Source organism: Quercus lobata, chromosome 5, assembly GCF_001633185.2.
Source record: "Quercus lobata isolate SW786 chromosome 5, ValleyOak3.0 Primary Assembly, whole genome shotgun sequence".
Taxonomy (NCBI): domain Eukaryota; kingdom Viridiplantae; phylum Streptophyta; class Magnoliopsida; order Fagales; family Fagaceae; genus Quercus; species Quercus lobata.
This window is the reverse complement of record NC_044908.1, coordinates 51,894,734-51,915,521: the sequence shown is the minus strand read 5'-3', so window position 1 is coordinate 51,915,521 and position 20,788 is coordinate 51,894,734. Positions and strand designations below refer to the sequence as shown.

The following is a 20,788-nucleotide window of genomic DNA, read 5'->3' as shown; positions in this document are numbered from 1 at the left end:
AGATAGATTGGTTTTGTCGTGCACCATTGTACATTTCTTTCAGCTTTTACTCTCCCCACCCTATTTTTTTTTGGGTAAAAAAAATTAAGGATGCAAGTTTTGTGAAAGGATACAAGCGGTAGAAGTTCAAAAAATGTTCAAATTTTGGAATAGCATAAGAAACGAAATATAAACTATAAATCATGGTGAATCCCCTAAAATTAAATTCTTACATTCTTCAATGATATGTATAATACAAAATTAATTTTTTTAAATTCTTGTTTTTAATGGCAATCACAACATCATTCTTTGTTAATAAAAATATTTTTTTTAGCATCTACTATATATATATGAAGACTAATTCTTAATCATAATTTTTAAAAAGAGATAAGGACATTTTTTTAATTGGTTAAAGAGTAGGTAGGAATGGTGAAATTATCAATTTATAAAAAAAATAAGGATGAAGTTTCCCTACAATCTTGTTTGGAGGAACTCTCTCCAAACTATGACGTGTCAGTACTAAAAATTAACACCTGTCCAACCTAACTAAAGCTAAAATTCAAGAACTAACTCTCATTAGTTCAAAAGTTAGACCTTTCCACATCTCTCTCTCTCTCTCTCTCTCTCTCTCTCATTCCGCCGTTCCCACACAACACCATCCACCAAAACTCAGCCACTCTTTTGTCACCACCAAAATTACTCCAAAAAAAATTGCCACCACCAACCACCGAAACACACACAGACCCATCAAATCTAACCCAAACACCACCCAACTCCAACCCAAACTATGAACAATCGCATCCAAATCCAATCCAAACTCTGAACAATTGCCACCCAAATATGTAACCCCCAACCACCATCAACAAAGTCCTTAAAAACACTAGAAACCGGATCAACCCCCACTCTGGATCAACCCAACCCAAACCCAAATCGGTCAAACAACCACCATTGGTCCATTACCACCATGACCCATTGCAAATCCATAGCCCAAAGCCATCGGCCAGCCCTGAACAACCCATCACAAACCCATAGGAAAAACACACATACCCATACTGGAAACAATCACATACCCATACCGGAAAAACAATCATACCGGAAACAATTGCATACCCGTACTGGAAAAACAATCTCATACCCATACCCAAAAAACTACAAAGAGCACCGGGCCAGAGAAGAGATTCGACGATACCCAAATTGGAACAATCATGAATAGTTGTTGCTTCGCCGATCTTCGAAGATGCCTATGATCCGACCCAATCGCCATCCAAACGACAATCATGATGTGTACACATAAACATAAATTTCAAAATTTCTTTTTTTCTTCATAAATGTTAAAATAAGTTTGGAGGGAGTAGCGCCGATAGAGAGCAAAGGGATTTGATGGGTGGAACAGTGGAGAGTGGTTGATGGGTGGGACCATCGGAAACAAGAGATAGATCGGGGGGACCGGTGGAGGGAGGATTAGTTGGGATTGAAAACAATTGAAAAAACTGAAAAATGGTCTGCAACAAAGGATTGAGATGGAGAAGGGATTTGCGTTGAAGGAGAGAGAGAGAGAGAGAGGACAGAGTGTTTGTGTTTGGGTGATGATGGCGAGAAGTTTTTTTTTTAATAAAAAATGATATGGAAAGGTCTAACGTTTGAACTAACGGGAGTTAGTTCTTGAATTTCAGTTTTAGTTGGGTTGGACAGGTGTTAATTTTTAGTGCTGACACGTTATAGTTTGGAGAGAGTTCCTCCGAACAAGATTGTAGGGAAACTTTATCCAAAAAATAATGTAACTTTTTCCAATGGTAAGAATATGGATACCCACCTATTATTTTGAAGAAAATCCACATTCTTACAAAATTGGGGTCAAGTGGGAATTCAGATGCCCAAGGGCATCTGATTCCCTTGTGCAATATTTTGGAACTAAACATGGAATTGTTAGGAAATTTTTAAACATTTTCAAAAATCCTAAAATATTACTCCATATTAACCGTCACCTAAGGGTTTAAAATGCACAAATTTACAAGCAAAGTTTACCAACCTTGTGTGATATGTAGAAATAATTCATAATTCATGATTTTTTTTTTTTTTTTCTTTTTGTATACATAAAAAAAAATAAAAAATAAAAAAAAAAAAAGAAAAAAAAAAGACCAATATTAATAGAAGAGCCCAGGGACAATTTCATTGATACTGGTCTTATCACTTTCCGTATCTTATTTTGATTTCTCATTGAACTTTCAAAGTGCTTTTTAATTTTCCATTTTACACGGTTGTGGTGAGCTATGAGCCTATGGCTGTGAGGCCAATTCATTGCATAGTTCCGAATTTTCTGACTGTGTCGGCAGGACACCTTAAAAGATTAGGTTTCTTTTGATATCTGAGCGAACATGCACGTCAAAAGAATCCTAACAAATTAAAGTAACACAATTTTATTTTGAGTTTTGCCTGAAAGGAAGAAATAAACAATTTCAGTTGTGCCCCACAAATTTAAAACAAAACGAGGTACCAGCATGGACAAATTAGTGTCCATCATGTGACAAATTAACTCTTACTATTCAATTGTGCTAATATTTTTTTATTGACAATTGAATAGTAAGAATTTGTCAATTGCTCAAACTCTTACTATTCAAGTACATTAGTTGCAAATCTGCGCGTTGCGCGTGATAATTAGTTTTATGGTGATTATATTAAAAAAAAATTTATAATTTAAATTAATCTAATAATGAGTAATGTATTTCGTAATTATATTTTTATTTATTATAGGAACAATCATAAATGTAATATAGGAACAATCCAAAGCACCAAAAAAACGTGAACTAAAAAAATTAATAAAACTTAACATTGATTAATTGAATCAATATTAGGATAAAATTTTGTTTTTGATAATCTATTAAGGTTATTTTCTTTGTAGAAATTGTAATTTTGACCGCCCAAAACATATTATCAAATAAACAATTATTAGCAAAATCTAAGAATTAAATTTCTATACATGCATTGTTATAAAATAATAATAATAATAAAAATAAAATTGCAAAAGTTAAAATTTTTCACCCATCCGATTATTTTCGTTTGGCTAACCTTTGCTTTTCTTTAAATAAATGACATTATAGAGTACTTCTAATACAACTATTAAGAGTACTTTGTCCACCACAAAAGATTAGAAAATAAACAAAAATTAGTAAAGTCTCATAGTTTAACATCTAAATTGAGCACTATAAAAAATCATGCTATGTAATAGAATAAATACCAAATTATCCAAATATTGCTATGTAATAGAATAATATTATATTTTTATATGCTATATTTAATTCTTTAGAACGCAATAGGATAACATCTAACAATCAAAGAGAGTAAAAAATTAAAAATTAAAACAACAACAACAATTTAAAAAACAAAACTGAATCACAATTTAAAAAACAAAACTAAATCGCATTAACCCAAAATAGAGTTTTAAAGAATATAAAAAATTATCAATCTAAAGTAGAGATGCAAGAAAAATAAAAAAAATCCACCAAAAATTTTAGAGAGAGAGAGAGGGAACATTTTTTTTGTGAGGGAAAACTATGTATAGAATAGAAGAGATAGTGACAAATTAATAGTAAGAGGGTGTGAATAAGAAGAGACAAAAATAAAGGAAGATGAAGGGAAAGAGGAGGAATGATATTAATGTAGAGGGTAGTGGGGAGATGAAAAGGTAGAGGGAGAAAGATTGAAGAAGTAGTGGGGAGATAAAATGGTAAGAGAAAGAGAAAGGTTGGAGAAGTGTAAATATTAAAAAAATAAATGTTAAAAATAATTATTAAAAAAAAAAAAACAAAAAAACAAAAAGGTTCTTTTTGTTTTTTGTTTTTTGTTTTGTTTTGTTTTTTTTTTTTGTTTTTTTTTTTTTTTTTAAGCTGAAAAGGCTTACACAAAACCCTAAATCTGAACTGAAAAGCCTTTGGGTTGGGTTTGATAGTGGAACTAAATAAATAAAAGGTTGGTTGAATTAATTATACAGATTTATTATAGGGTGATTGTGGAAGTAAATAAATAAGTAGTAGGCTGCATTTATAAGGCTGAAAATTGTAAAAACCATTTTAAAATTGTAGGACAAATTATGTTTTAAAAAAGAAAAGAAAAAAAAGAATGACGTGGCAGCTGATGTGGCGCAATGTGAAAGCAGCAGCAGCATTAAACGCTACGCTTCAGCTTTTAGTAATGTATAGATTATAGCTTACCATTCAATTAATTGTTATAATACTTCTTAATGACAACTTCGGAGCAGGTTAGAACAGAGTTTGTCTTGAAAGAATAATGCTAAAGTGGATGATGTTACAAGCTTCCTTCTTAATTGTACATTAGATTAGGTGGGTGGACTAAGAAATGGAATTACAATATAAAAAAATCCTGTTGAGCACAAAGTTTGTACAGTCAACGACTTACTAGTGTGAGGAATTACTCAACGTCTCAACTAGTAAGAGCACCTTCACCAGCAAGGTTGTCCTAAGTTAAGCTAGGTCAACCTCACATGTCCCATATAAACCCAAGAGCATAAGCCCTCCCCTACGAAGGAGCAAAGAACACAAACCCTTCCTTATGGTCCATGCATAAACAACATAAACCCTTCCTATGATGCATGAAGAACGTAAGCCCTCCCCTATATGAAGATACAAAAAACCCAAGCAGAGAGGTAAAACCTAGGAAACTGGCAAGAAACTTTGGTTGAAGGGAAATTTTAAACAGTGGTTGCCTAGGTCGATGGCTATAAATGAATGTTTATACTTTATAGTTTACAAAGGGCTCACGTGCTCAAGAAGCTTGTCCCCCTCAACAACATCAAACCCTTACTCTTTCATCCAAGGGCGGAGTTAAGAATTTATATTAGGAGGGGTGATCGAGCTGAAACTATCCTATTAATTTGTAAATTGTAATTCAAGAAAAATTCAAACTACAACATACATAGGCGTCTTTGTGCATTATTTTTTTTTCATTAGTGTAATTCTTATTAGCAATTAAAATATCAATCCAAATAGTCAAGTCAAAGGACATATGTGAATTCCAGTTAGCTTAACTGATAAAGTTTTTTGTCATTAAATAAGAAATCTGGGTTTGATCCTCGCTTACACAAAAAAAAAAACTAATTGGTGTAGTGATACTCCTTATTTTTCTTTTATGGAAAAGTTTGGCGTGTCAATATTTTATTGGACACGGTAAACATAGTGATTTACACCAAATTCTTATTAAATTTAAGCAGAATGATATGTCCATAATATTTTCATAATAAATCTTATGTGTCAGGTTATTGTTTGCTGTTACTAATAAGCAAAAAGTAATTTTAGTGATGGAATTAAATTAGGAAGGTGTAAAAATCTACAAACTCAGATTTATTATAAAAATATTATGTGCGTAACACTTTTAATTCTCTTTATGTCCTAGTGATAATTTTTTTTTTTTTTTTTTTAAGTCGTTTATTAAAAAGAAAACCAACAGGCCCAAACCAATTTTAATTTCATGAACCTACTTAGTAGTTCTAATTTCTTCATATCTGTGAGTTCTCTGTAATTCAAGATTACAAAACCAACTTATACGTTTAGAGTACTGAAGAAATCCTCAGAATACTAAGAAGAATTCTGAGAAAATTAGCTTCTTATAATGCATTCTGTGATTATTAATATATATGTGTGTGTGTGTGTGTGTGTGTGTGTGTGTGTGTGTTTACATGATAGAAGAATGAAACGATTGGTTATGGTCATTTGCAATAATCAGGTAGATGAGGTGAAGTCTCTGAAATAGAGGATCATTTCCTTGGAATCAGGTAGTGGCTTATGACTATAACTGCGGGATGTTGAACAGTTTAAGGCAATCAAGCAAAAAGATTAATTACCTATTGATGGGAACAAACTGAAACTACGTTTCATTTAAATCATGCCTTAATCTAAATCAATCAAGCTTTAACCTAATTCATAATCACTCGTTGATTCAATCTTTTTCCCCCCTTGAATCAACCTACGCCCTGTTGAAGAACTTCCTTTTGGGTTTGTACGGTTGAAACAATCTTGGATGTTTCTACCCATGGAAATTAAGGAACAAAAATTTAGAATTAGCAATCTTAATACATTGATTGTCAGCTTTGTTTAGGCTCACTTAATGGTATGATGGTAAAGACAGTGATTTGCTAACCAAATTTAGAGTTTGAGCTTACAAGAGCTTAAAATTGAATAGATTTTTGGGTTTGGGATTTCATATGGATCTCATAGTCATTTCATATTTTGCATTTTTTTTTTAAAAAAAAAATAGTGCTCAGGTACTTCTATGCTAACAATGTTTAGTACATTGGCCACTTTACATAGTCAACCCAAGATTTCTGCCAGAAGGGGCGCTACCGTCACTAGCTACAAGTTGACTAAAACTGTTGCCGTACGAATGGGCAACCCCCCTTGCAGCAGAGCACATTTTTCTTTTCCTCAAACTTCTCAGAAGCATACAAAGGAAAACATCCATTAACCCGGAAAGCATGGATGTTATCAAATAGCAGTGTCAATTGTACTTCCACAGTTATAAATTCAATGTGGTAGAACCAATGTGATTGGTTAAACATTGATTTCGTATATAACTTCCACTTTGACCTAACAGTTTGTACCAAGATAGCACTTTTAGAAGGATAAGCCACAGAAGCAGTGCATGTGCCATATCAAATGTTTTAATCATGTAAAGGGGCAATTTCTACTCAACTATATATTCAGCTTCATTTCACAGCTTATTTTCTTAAATTTTCTTCTTCTTTTTTGTCCTAAGTTGACAAGAATATACAAGAAGCTTTATGAAACACATATCTTGCAACCAGGGGATTCAATATATTTTCTTATCAGTAGACAATAATTTTTCATCATGACGGGCAATGTAATGGTTACCTAACCTAGAATTAAGATTCACTCGATAATGTAGTGGAAGAGCCAATCCATGTTGCATCCAATGAATGAATGGGACTCGGGGTGTCATCTGAGCCCTGTCCCATGATCTGATCAAAGTATTCTCTTAGTGCCTTAAATCTCAAATCATCACCATAAATACTTGGATCCATGATCAACTCATGAACAGCAGTTTGGCCTTCAAGCATGCTTACTACAGCAGACATGGTAGGCCGAAGTGTTGGTGATGGATTAGTGCATAATAGAGCTACTTTCATAATTTTTACTGCCTCTTCTTTACTGAAGTTAGATTTTAAGTCTGGATCCACCAAATCCATCAAATTCCCCTTTTGTTGTGAAACAAGGGCCTGTAAAAGAATATAGAAGAAAATGGAAAGAAGAAATTAATTAGCATTATATATTGAGCAAAACAATACAAATCTTAAATGATAAGGTAATAATTTACTGAAGCCAAATACAAAAAACTTGTTCTTAAAAAGAAACTATATCTAAAAAGACTTCTAATGAAAATAAAAGTGAAATTTGTGCTAGATTCATGCTATTCTTATATTGCCAACACTAACTCAATTTAACATTCTCATTTTATATCATTATTCAGGTTACCCCTCTACCCACCAAAAAATAAAATAAAATAAGAAGAGAAGAAAGAAAATTGTATATATGGAATGCTTAGCTCTTTAAATGTTCTAATCAGAACTCAGTAAATGTTATTTGGTTTTAAAGAAGATAAGTCTTGTGCAAAATGGCACTTAAATCTGGATTGGTAAATAAATGCACAATACAGGGCCAAATAAAGAAGTCCCAAAAAAAGTGACTCGGTCTCAAAGCTGCCTTTAGTTTCAATTATAAGAAAATTTTGATGAAGATCTATCTTACCCAATCTAGAAGGCATACAAAATTTTCATTTGGTCGATATTTCATGTTGTTCTTCCCAGCAACAATTTCCAATGCAACAATCCCAAAACTATATACATCTGCTTTATATGTTAAATATCCCCATAATGCATATTCTGGTGCCATGTATCCTCTGCACAGAAAGATCATTCGATTAGTAAGGTTTCACTAAAATGAGGTTACAAGCTTCTCTAACAAACAAATCCATGCCAAAATAGTTTTAGGTAACTAGATATCCTATCATAATATTTTATATCCATTTTGGCAAGCAATTATGCCATTAAAAAAGCTAGCATTATTTAGTCACAAATTTGTTCCACATGAAAGAAACTTCACCTAAAACAAGATTTGTACCGTTAACAATTGCAAGCCTTGAAAAACTACACTTAATGTTGATTGGGTGGGTTGAGAGAGTGAGGGGAAGGGGGGTGACTCTATTTCTCTACCTATTACGGATATTGCCACTTTGCAAGTTGATAATTGATGTAGTCATGCACCATTAGCCATACAGGAAAGCAAAATATAAATTAAAATTTCTCTATATTCCTTAATCCTTGTATTAAAAGGTAAAATTTAGAGGTAGCATTCAACATATGAAATTTAATTTTTGAATAAAACAGAAATTTCTCATCCTTTGTTTTATTCTGCAGTTTCTATTTGATGAGAAGTTTGAGCTGTTGCTTCGATGCATATAAAATTGAGGTAAACTAAATTTGCAGGTTATTTCTATATCTATCATGTAAATGATTTTTAAAGCATGAATACTAAATAGGAGTACAATTGGGTGGCAAATGCAGATGGCTAATATAAATAAAGCTCCTACTAATACTTAAAGTGAGGACTTTCCCATAGTACTGTGTATACTTGAACTTGTTTATGGAGACTTCAATTGCTGCCTTATTCTGGTTTTCTTTTAGGAAAGCAACTTGAAATTAGAGCCATTAAGATTCATATTTGTCTAAAAAAGAACAAAAGAAAGAACTAAGTTCAAATTGAAGGAAGAGAAAAAGGTAGCTCACACGGTTCCTGCAACTCGGGTGGTAATGTGGCTGTTCTCCTCTTCATAAAGCTTGGCCAACCCAAAGTCAGAAATCTTAGGATTAAGGTCCCCATCCAGTAGTATATTGCTAGTCTTGATGTCCCTATGAACAATTTTCAGGGTTGATTCCTCATGCAAGAAAGTCAAACCTCTTGCCATGCCAAGACATATATTTTTTCTCGTAGGCCAGTCCAATTTCAGTCGGCTTTCCTCTGGACCAGCAAAGTAGATAGCTCAATCAATGATATCCAAATTTTTAGTTCAACCTATAGGTCCTATATGATTCATGGAAATTGAAACCTACTCTTTTCAAGTCAAAATAATAATATGCCAAAGATGAAAGATTAAGCTTACCAAATAAAGCATGTTCAAGGCTATTGTTTTCCATGTATTCATATACTAGCAATAACTGATTTCGTTCAATACAGCATCCATACAGTCTAACAAGATTGGGATGTTGTAATCCAGAAATCATGCCTATTTCATTCACAAATTCATGATTCCCTTGCTTTGATTTAGAAGAAAGTTGCTTAACTGCAATTATAGTACCATCTAATAAAGTGCCCTGCATTGACAGTATTTGTGCAATGGTTATGTATGAGGTCTATCTGGACCAGTGAAAATGCGAAGGGAATAAAAAAGAGAGAAAAAGGTATAAAATGCATTCATGCAAAGATAGAAGATCATGATGGAGTTGTAGATTACCTTGTATACAGCTCCAAAGCCACCTTGCCCTAGCTTGTTTGCAGCATCAAAATTGTTAGTGGCAGCTTTAATTTGCCTGAATGTAAAAAAACCAGTTCGCAGATCTAGGCCTCTCAGTTCTGTATGGAACAAGTTTCAGATATTAGAATGCATCTTAAAAATTTACATCACTGCTTCATTAGTATTCTGACTAGTCAATGATATCAAAACAAAGTTACCTTGTTCCCTTGATGTCCTGCCTCCCAAACATCCTTTCCACCAAAGAATTCCTAAAATCAGGAGGATAAGGCTTGACACCAAAACTACAGTTCCAACTGTGATGAGTATCTTCTTTTTTATATCATCAGGAGGTTTGAAATCTACAAAGAAGGAAAGTAGAAAAGAATAGTGATTGTGAAACTGCATTCGGTTTTGTATATTGTACTGTAAAGGCAGACACATAGGTAGATCTAGTGTAAAACCAGATACTATTAGATGGTTCAAAACACAGGTTAGGTAATGAAAGAGGAATTAGAGAGGAATAAGAAAAAATCTTTGTATGTCTTCGACCAATCTGCACATTAACATTGTTTCAAGTATTTTACTTTGCATCCAGTAGTTTTGGAGACTGCTTCTCCATACACCATACACCATACAATAATAATATATTACTTTTTAGTTTTGGAAAATAGAAACATTCAAAACTCAAAAATGAAAGAGTGAGAGTGAGAAATAACTGACCATGTCAAAGAAGGAATACAGAACATACAACTTTTGTACTTACCAGCATCTATGGAGATAGCTGATATAAGAGGACCATATGTTCCTCTCTTTGGGACATTTGTTGTCCCTTTCCCAGACCAGTGAAAGCGGATCTCCAAAATTTTATTCTTAACAAATGCTGTAAAGTTCCTAACAATTGCTTTGTCAACTCCTTGTGCTTCCTTCTCAATATCAAAATCCTTCAGCACCAGTTCTTCCTACAACAACATATTTAGGTTAAATTATTGTCTATAGCATTTAGGGAAGAAAAAAAATCTGACTGACTACCAGTACCTGGATGTAAACATCAAACATCCGTCTTCCAACACTGAAAAAGGATCTGTTGTCTCTAAATATTATCTCAGCAAAGTGAAGTTTCACTGTATAATTTCCATTTGCCAAGCAGCGCGCATAATATGTGAGAGAAAGAGGAGAGAGGCGTGCATCCATGTACAATTCGAAGTCATTCATTTTGAGTACAGATTCATTTGTTGCTATGTAGTCATGTGCACCACTCCTAATACCCCAGAAATCTCCAGTGCTACTAAAGCCCCAACTATCATCTGACATCATGCGAACAAATTTTGCTGCTCCTCCAAGCTCTAAATCTGCTTCATATTTGATGTTTCCAATGGTGGTTGCATTTCCACCACAGTTTATATTCAAGGAATACTGATCTAGAGAGCACCAAAGTAATCAGATACAATCAAACAAAACAGGAGATATTCAATTATCATTAATAATTTAATCTTCTTCTTTGTTTTCTTGATAAAAAATCATTGATGAGGAAGATGTGATATTGATAACTGAAGCATCTAAATGCTAGTTTGGTTCTAATATATATATATATTACCTTTTGAACATGGACTATTCTTCAGACATTCGGTAAGAATTCTAGATTAAAATGTAACATAAGGAAGAAGAATTAGCATATTTAAAAAAATGGAAACGAAAAATAAAATTATAAAAAGTGCTCTCCTTAGAAGTTAAATAAATTAGAAGCTTACGAGTTGTCCTGTCCAGAAAAGCTTCTGAACAAATTTCTGTTGAATTACAAATGAGTTACTTTCTCCCAAAAAATAAATGAAGTAAATGAATAAAGGTGTTGAAAGCTCAAGTAGGTTGACTTTAAGAGGAAAAAGCTTCTTACAAGGTGTCAGGACAAGTGTTTGGCGCAGAGCTTTCGGAAAAATTATTGTAAGAGATATCTATTTGACTGCACAAAAACGTGATTTCCTTTAATCTTCCAATACATAAAATTACATTTTCATCAATTTTGATTTGAATTGATCTTAACGCTACAATTGATCTAATATGTAAAAAAGTTGAAAGAGGAAATTTGAGAGTTGTATACAAACTTATGACCATATTAACCACCAATTAATACAACCTTAATCCCTTCTTTCCATAATTAGCTAAACAATTAACCAATTCAGTGATTTATACCATCCTTATGGATGTTCTAAGAAAGACATATCTTACATGTATTCTATAACAGAATTTTGTTCTATACATTTACCATAATATAGCATTTCTAAAACTTCAAACTGGATTTATCAAAGCTAAAGCAACATCAATTTAGGCCCACTTGGCCACCCCCACCCAGCATTTCTAGATAACAAACATTGAACAATGGAACAAAATAATGCTGTTCTTTCAAGGTGATGCAACATGGAGAAAAATGCAAATTAAGCTGCCAGAAGAATGGGATTATTTCACCCATTTCGTGGAGAATGTTCGGTGCAACCTACCCATAAAGAGGCCATGAAATGAACCATTATCCAAATTAGGATTTCAAATATATACATTTTCGGATATAAAACATTATGTTTAATACCTTAAGAGAATATGCTTCTACAGTCCCAAATAAAATAATATAAGTGAACGAAAATGTCATGCAAATTCAGTGTAGAAGTTAAGAAGGAAAACATACTAGCGGTTATCTCTGCCCTGGAACCAGTCTGGAATTGGCCCACTGAGCAAGTTTCTTGTCAGATAACTATCCAATGAGCATCAAATCATCACATTGTGATTAGAAACACACATATTGTAACTATTTTGAATGTACATAAAAGAAAATAAATTTCAAACTTTTGCGAGCTGACTCTATTTGTATGAAACCTTTCAGACATACGACTTTGCACCATAATGTTTCATTCCAAAAACCTTTCAGACAAAAAGGCTCTTACATTATGTTGGTAAATCAACAATCTCAAAAGTTTAAATTGCTTTAGAAAGCAGGCCAACATAGTATGTCCAGCTTAACATAAATGGCCCCAAGATCAAGTCGTAAGTTGGCCACCGCATGAATTTAGATGGCTTACATGGTGTCCAAACTAGTTAGAACTTCCAAATTTGGAATGTTTCCTTCCAATCTGTTGAAGCTAAGATCCCTGAAAAAGGAAAAAGCAGATGTCATAAGAACACAAGAAAGTAAGCTAAATAACTGTCCAAGTCAACATGGTTAACTTAGAGACATGCTTGTTCCCCAAATAAGAATGGACCTAGAAAATAACATAAATTTAGGTATAGCAGATTGATGGAGGACCTGATAATATGTTCGCATACTTAATCTATGGAGCTATAAATCTATAATTGTTTCCATTCATAATTGAAGAGTACTAAGCATAAAATCTGACGAGGGCATTGGTGTAATGAGTAACTCAAGTAGGCATCAGTCAAATTATCTTTAAACATGTGGCAGGTAATAGCATGGGCATAATAATCTAGAATTCATCTAATTACATACAATCCGAAACAAATATTTATGTATAGTGTACACCTAAACAACTAGTCTCAACTTTAATTCTTCTTGAATGAACTTACAAATTGTCTCAATCCCTGTCATATTATGCAACTTGAGAAATGTATACAGCTAGCCCTCCAAACTTTACCTATTCATATTTCATATGACCTCTCTTAATTTTATGTTACTCATCTTTCTTTCCTATCATGAATTTTGGGCTCCACCTGACACTTTTATCTTTTATCAATGTATTATGTAGTATAACATTTTCAGTTTCTCACACCTACATTGGAGAGTGTAAAAGGTTTTCATGGTACATACCAAATTAAAGAGACTAAAGGTCTTCTTAAACATCATAATGTCATTATCGTTCTTATCTGTAGATATCCTTGGCTAACATTCTGTTTTAGCAGTTTAAATTACAATCACTAGACAAAAGAGGCAATAAATTCAGATCATAACTCTTGAGATACTAATTCTAATACTATACAATAAGCTATTTGTCAAGCTAGGAATAAAAGGTCTCAAAATTTTGTGTCGAAAATTAGAATTTAGCAAGTTATCAATTGCAATGTAGCTTAAGTCCACACATTTTGAACTTCAATACCTGTCAAGTGTAAATATTTTTCTCCATATTTCTTAATCTTTTTGTAATTCACTAAAAATTAAAGAGAAGAATGAAGAGAGGAATTACAAAATTTTCAGCTGTGTCATTTCTGATATATATCCAGGGATTTGTCCTGAGATATTACAGCTTCTCAACATCCTGAAACATAAACCAACTTCATATAAGCAAAATTGCAATAACATGTGTATTATTCTAATTGCAGATAATTTTACAACATAAAAACCTTACAATCTTATCAGGCCTCCAATGTTACGTAGGTTCGGGAAAAGTGAACCTACTCCATGTAAGTCGCTGATCCTTCTGCATGATATTGCGCCATCAATAACTGTTATTTTCTTTGGCTATAAATTTTATTAGTTTAAAATCACATGAAATTATTGTAGAGATTATGCAACTCAGCAACTTTTAACATAGAACACGGAACTCACAGCTCTGTTAAATTGCTTAAGACCGAAATGCTAGGAGGAATGGGCCCCTCAAGACCACTAGCTTGGATCTCTCTGTTAAGGACATAATTACAATGGATTTAGATTAAACCTGAGACTTTTATGTAGAAGTGCTGTACATAAAATTGAAGGAATATCACATACAATTTCTGAAGTTGTTTCCAACTTTGAAAGGAATCAGGCATTCTTCCAGTGAAGTTGTTACTGCTAATCCTACTGCATATGGGCCAGATAGAAACAAGATAGAATGAAATAAAAACCTGATCATTTTTCAACAAAAAATAAAAAATTACTGTTAGTACAGAAATTGAAAAGTTGACAACCACTTACACTTCTCTTAATTTGGTCAGACTAGTGAGAGCTACTGGCAACTCTCCTGTGAGATTGTTAGCATTGAGAATGCTGCAGTAAAAAAGGAAACTTAAGACCACTTCAACATACGCTATTATTATGTTATGAAACTCATTGAGAATTTAGAAATGACTAATCAAATGTGATGTGAAAAGAAAGAATCACTAACAGAATCTCCAAGTCAACCAAGTTTGCAAGCCCAGGGGGAACAGGGCCAGAGAACAGGTTGCTTTCAATGGACCTGAAATAAAGTCCAAGATTACAAACAGCAGAGCTTAACCAAATGAATTTTTGAAATTATTTAACATAGAGATCCAGAACATACAGAGCTCTCAGAGTGGTAATGCTTGCCAAGTAGTCAATACGTCCTGATAAGTTGTTCGTACTGATGGACCTGCACTTGATTCATTTTCATTAGTTTAATAATTAGCTTTAACCAGCTAACCTTGGACTTGAAAGGGTGGTGAGTCATTTACAGAAATTCCAACTTCATTGAAGCCCATTCTCGTGGTATCATTCCACTAAGGTAGTTTCTATTCAAATCACTGTCAGCAAGAGGAAAGTCTGCTGTAAGTAGAAGCTTATAGTCTAATTTGCTGGCTAACAAGAAAAACAAATAATTGGAAGCCCTTCTTACATTTCCTTAAGGTTGGGTAGCTTAACCAAAGATGGTGGAAGTATACCATCAAGATCCTGCCCTCTAAGAAATCTGTATAGCAAAGATTAAAGTAAAATAAAAAATAGAGAGAGATTACAATTTTATGTAACAATTTCAAAGTAATGTCTTAGCTTAAATTCAATGAATAAAAAAGAGAAAAAAATTTAGCAAAATAAAGAAATAGGTGTTTATCCAATTTTCAACTAAGTTACACATCTTATTCAAATATTCATTGCTTTTATTTGCCATTAACCTTCATAAGAAAATTTAATAGAATAACTTTTGTGTTATATGAGCAAAGGGAGTGTACATGCTAGCCACGTGGCATACACCACCCGTGTTGGAGCAATTGCAGATGACAGAATTATTGTACAATTGCCTCTGACTTGAAGATGGTGTAATCCAGCTTGAGTCATTGCATGGATTTACTTTGAAATTCCAGTCTTTCTTCCCCAGCTGTGTAGCTATTTCTTGAAGGGCTTCCACTGCACACATCAAACGCATCAACTTCTCTACCAGGATTTTTTTGTTACCTAAATAACTGATAAGTATGCCTACCAGTGGAATGAACGTGCCAATAGTGCAGCTGAGAAAAAAAGTTAACCAGACAGCTGTTTCAAATCCTAAATTCAAATAATGCTTCAGTTATGAGGAATATCTGGTTGCCTTTACCCTGTCAAGCTTGTTCTGGGTTGCCTGGGTAATACTTATTGAAAGGACAAAATTCATGGTCTATGAAAATGTCTAGGGAATGTTCTTGGTGTTGGGGAAAATTGCTGAAGTTAAGGCCTATTACTCCTAATTCTGTAAGCACCTAATTGGGAATGGAATGGTTTTGTTCAGATTGAGTAATTGGCACATTAGAGAACTTCTCATTACCAAATATGGTCCTAGGATAGTTTATGATGCATCAAACCCATCAGTGACTTGGGTCCCTTATTTTATAGTTTTATTTTTATAAAAAAATAAAGTTTAACTGCTATGTGGGATTCTATAAGAGGAAGAATCATAACTAGAGTGGCCTCATTTAATTCGGTTTCTCAAAGCAAATCCAAAGCATGGTTTCGTAATTCTACAATCGACCCATTTAATGTGACCAGATATGGCCACGAAGAAGGTAAAAGTCATGTCTTGGTTTCTCTGTGATGATCCTTGAAATTCAGTTTCATTATGGGGTCTTATTGCAGTGCTAAAAAGGCTAATTAAATAGTATGAGAAGCATGTCAAGCCCTTAACCACATGAGGCCAAGTTACAACACAGAGGCAATAAGGATGCTGCTAACAGCTAATATAAACTTCATTAAGCTGAGCAAACTGAAACTTCAATATACTGATTTCCAATTCCATAAACTTGAGCTTGATTACCAAAATAACATACAAATATATACAAACAGAAAGTACCTTCATTATCAGGAAGACTCCCTGGTGCTTGTGCTTCAACTTCGTTTGCTCCTGTGCACATAAATACTATTACAAACACAATTAAGCTAAACATGGTCACTGGAATATAAGCAAGCTTTGCCATCTTCCCTTCCAAAAGTCCCACTGGGTACTGAGTATTGACAGCCTCACTTTCTCAAACACACTGTACAAAACTCTCTCTCTTTCTCTCTCTCTCTCCGTGGATCTTTGCAAGACCCATTAAAAGCAAAACTGCATGTGTCCAGCTCACCCAATCTGCAGTATTCTTTTTCCTTCAAAACTGTATACGTTTGATGCGTCATGCCAATGACAATTTAGTCATTAAGTACTATTTTATTATGGGTGTCAGAATATTTATTGGAATCGACGGGTTTCTTTTTTTTTTTAAGAAAAAAAAATTCAAGAAAATTTCAATTAAAAGTGCATATGTTTACAAGTTTTTGTTCATATATTGCTTTTACTATATAGTTTTATGAGTTGTATTACAACTTTACGTGGGAACTTTATGCGTAAAACACTTGTCCAGATGTGCCATCCACTGATTTGTACATATATAACAAATGTTGACTAACTTGACTTTAAGTAAATTATGTAGGCTAGGTGGTACACTGTCTGAATTACGAACACATTGGTCAATCTCATAGATCTTCTATTCAAAGTAACAAACTTGACCCGTTGGATGTAACCACAGACTTCTGGGTTTTTAGTTCAACGGTGAAGATTGGTCTAAATCCAATGACAAATCCAGGCCCCCACAATCTTTGACTAATAATAATATCTCTTTTATAGAATAAAGTTTGGTTTTACGTGTACCATTGTCTATCTCTTTCAGCTTCCCCCGCCGGATGCAAGTTTTGTGAAAAAGAATGAGTGATGACACGTGGTACCATCCAACAGGCAGTGGCACCTTATGGCCAGGGAGACGACCCTAACTTTAAAAAAAAAAAAAAAATTTATACATAATAGTATAAAATTTTATATTTATCTATCTTGAAAAAAAAAAAATTTGGGAACATCCTAAAATTTTTTTATGCCAATAAAATTAAATTTTAGTCCATAATTTGAACAACTTAATAATATATTATGGTCTTTTAAGTAAAAAAAAAAAAAAACATACTTTTATATTCTTTTAAACCTATACTACGACTTTACTTTTAGTTTTTCTTTTACTTGACACACTGTCATTATACGACTACGTTTCTTCAAAAACATTATAATATATATTATAAAACTAATAAGTCAAAATCACGTAAATTTAGCTTCTTTCATTATACAACTACTTTTCTTTTTTCTTTCTCTAATAATTTTGATTAGAAAAAAATAATAATTTTAGTTAGTTAAGTGAATAAACTTCAAAAGTTACTAATTTTTATATAACATCAATTAATTCATTATATATATTGTGGGGATCATTCGGTTGATAGGCCCATAGGATTCAGAATTGGTTGAGGATTGTTGGGCCAGTGGCCCATCCGAGGCCGTGTACCCGTCCGAGGACGCCCTGCTCCTCGGCAGTATGCGTCCGAGGACGATCGCGTCCGAGGACGATCAGGACGTGGTCTCACCGCGATCAAATCTCAGAAGTATGTCATCTCAAAGGGTAGAGTAGCCAACTAAAGATGGAAGAGATAAGGCAAACAAATATCTGAAACTATAGCTACCTCCGCATTAATGACCTCTCAACCAACTCTCTGACCGCATTAATGTGGAGGTGATACCTGAGCAGTAGGGAAGCAGCCTTACAGCTGCCCATAGGAAGTTCCAGGAGGTGCCAGATGAGACAGAAAGAAATCCCCCGGACACAATCTACACGTGTTCGGCGAGGATGAATCGCGAAGGGGAGTATATAAACTAAAAGAAGAACATGAAGGAGGGGATCGAGGAAAAAGAAGAACACACATAAAACTGGAGAGAAAGAAGTAAGAGAAAAGATGGAGAGTTGCACTAGGGACTTAAGAAAAAAGGTTCATTGTACCAACGAAAAGGAAGGTGAACCTTGTATGGGCTTGAGAGAAAATTTTGGAGGTAGATACTACAGTTAACCTAGTTCTTTACACCCACGCTCTACAAATCATATTGTCTGGGCCTTTTACGTACGAACCCAATACTATTTAGGTTCGTCACCAAATTGTGTCCTTACATATATAATAAGCTTTTTATTTTTATGATTATATAATTAAACATGTAATTGTCCATTCTAAGGAAATTTGATTAAATTTACACGAAAAGTGTCACTAAATATTATGTTTTTACAAAATATTATGTTTTTTTGTTTCTCAAAAAAAAAATATTATGTTTTTACATTTTGCTATCATATTATTAGTAATAAACTTATTATATTTTTATTTATATAATTTAAAATTTTATTAATTATATTATTTATGACGTCACCGGTTAGACCATCAGTCGGATCTCGATCTGACTAAAAAACCAATAGCGAATCCCTTTTCCGGTTCTTTCACTGTATTGGTTTATAAAATCATGGAAAAAAATTAAAAAAAAAATAAACTTGAACAAAAATCTAGAAAAAAAAAATTATAATAAAACCACAAACAAGGCCCAAACCAAATGCCAACAGAAAAGCCTAGTACAAGATCAATCTCATCTCAAACTAGGACTATTACTACTCCAACACTAACATGATTACGTTTTTAATTCAACAAATATTAAAAAAAAAAAAAACAGCGCTGCCTAAGTGCCTTGGGGATTCACAAGTCATTAAACAATTTAAACTAAAACTAAATCAAACCTAAAGGCTAAAAGGAAATAAGAAACTCACTTACTCTTTCTAGCCATCGCTGTCCATCCCTATTCAGCAACATTAACAACAACCACAACTGAACTCCATAATTTTTAAATTGTAAAACTTTATGTATTTGCGTAATTTTTATATTGTTATTGTTGTTATTGTTGTCATCAATATATAAATTTTTTTTTAGGAACACCCAGGAAAACATTTTTAGAGCCACTATTGCCAACTTCATTATATGAGAGGTTAAGAGTAAGAGTTAAAAAAAAAAAAGTTTGAATTGTACACATTTGATATTATATATATATATATATATATATATATATGAGTTTGGTTCAAATTACACCTGGTGTAACTCTAAGTAATGTTATACCATCCAATAACTTATTATTAAATTAATATTTTGAAAATTCAACCATTGAATTATATGTTCTATATGTTTTTAACATGCAAACCAATTTTTATATCAATCGGAGGTTATTTACCATTTGATCCATAAACTCATCTTTTATGTATTATTTTAAACTACAAAAACTTAAATTTTAACAATTGATTGATGACATAGCTATTAATCTTTGATCACCTTAAAATTTTGCAAGCATAGAGAATATATAAAGATAATGTAATCTAACGGTGAATTTGTCGATATTCGAATCCAATTAAAAAATATTAAGTGGTGTAACATTACTTAAAGTTACACCAGGTATAACTTGAATTCAACCCTATACATATATATATATATATATAGATGTTCACAATATTATATACATTTATTTATTTCACGGTGTAAATATTACATGAATAAAGGAATGTAGACCAACGGTTTTTCATTTTGGAATAGTATAATTTTGTCTATCCAAGGCAATTGAAGCGACAACTAACTTTCATGCGCATGATTTAGAGCCTTTTAAATTTAGGTATAGTTTACAGATACTCTTAGAGCATTATTAATGAACCATTTTAAGAAAGTATTAATAGCACTTTACTACAAAAAATGGGGCTATCCCAGTGTTTGCAAAACCACTGGGATAGCCTCAAAAGGCGTTGGAATAGGCCCAAAATGCCTATTCCGGCGCTTCAAACTACCGTGCAGTGACAGTTGGCATAGACCTATTCTAGCGCTTTTCAGACTCTGTTCTGGCGTTTTTATTTGTATCAAGACAGTCCTTACCAACAACTTTAGAGACCTATATCGGCGTATTTTAAGGCCTATACCTATGGTTTTGATTATTGTTTTTTTTATCATCTGACCAAGATTTTACCAATTATTTCCAATTTTTAACTAATAAGTAAATAAAATTTCCAGCAAAACTAATCCAAAGTAAATAATCCTCATTATTTTTTTCCTTTTGCTTAGTGACATGAATACGTAAAGTTAATTAGATCCTCCTCCAATATGTACTTGAATGTTGCGTGATATGAATTTTAGTTCAATAGTAAAGATTAATTGGTCTAAATCCAAATTTTACCAAAAGATTAGTCCAGCACTTAAAAATATTTGAAACAAAGTCAATGTGAATTTTACATACCA

General features: G+C 33.0%; 1 protein-coding gene across 3 annotated transcripts; it reads right to left on the bottom strand.

Annotated features, from left to right (window-relative positions):
* Positions 1 to 6,730: 6,730 nt before the first annotated feature.
* LOC115991505 (probable LRR receptor-like serine/threonine-protein kinase At1g07650) lies at positions 6,731 to 16,944 on the bottom strand. 3 transcript variants are annotated; one of them, XM_031115250.1, is made up of 24 exons: positions 16,488 to 16,935; positions 15,397 to 15,571; positions 15,066 to 15,137; positions 14,905 to 14,973; positions 14,754 to 14,822; positions 14,598 to 14,669; positions 14,408 to 14,479; positions 14,222 to 14,293; positions 14,060 to 14,131; positions 13,860 to 13,931; positions 13,698 to 13,769; positions 12,582 to 12,650; positions 12,191 to 12,256; positions 11,408 to 11,473; positions 11,265 to 11,300; positions 11,111 to 11,151; positions 10,552 to 10,934; positions 10,280 to 10,475; positions 9,735 to 9,875; positions 9,517 to 9,635; positions 9,166 to 9,376; positions 8,792 to 9,023; positions 7,755 to 7,905; positions 6,731 to 7,225 (listed from the first exon to the last, which is right to left on the bottom strand). In XM_031115250.1, exons 1-24 carry the CDS (start codon positions 16,609 to 16,611, stop codon positions 6,872 to 6,874), a joined length of 3,006 nt encoding a protein of 1,001 aa, XP_030971110.1. In that variant the 5' UTR covers positions 16,612 to 16,935; the 3' UTR covers positions 6,731 to 6,871. The 3 variants fall into 3 exon arrangements, with proteins under 3 accessions (XP_030971110.1, XP_030971111.1, XP_030971112.1); XM_031115251.1 differs by having other exon boundaries at positions 12,582 to 12,641; XM_031115252.1 differs by lacking the exon at positions 6,731 to 7,225 and having other exon boundaries at positions 7,761 to 7,905; positions 8,794 to 9,023; positions 16,488 to 16,944.
* Positions 16,945 to 20,788: the final 3,844 nt, after the last annotated feature.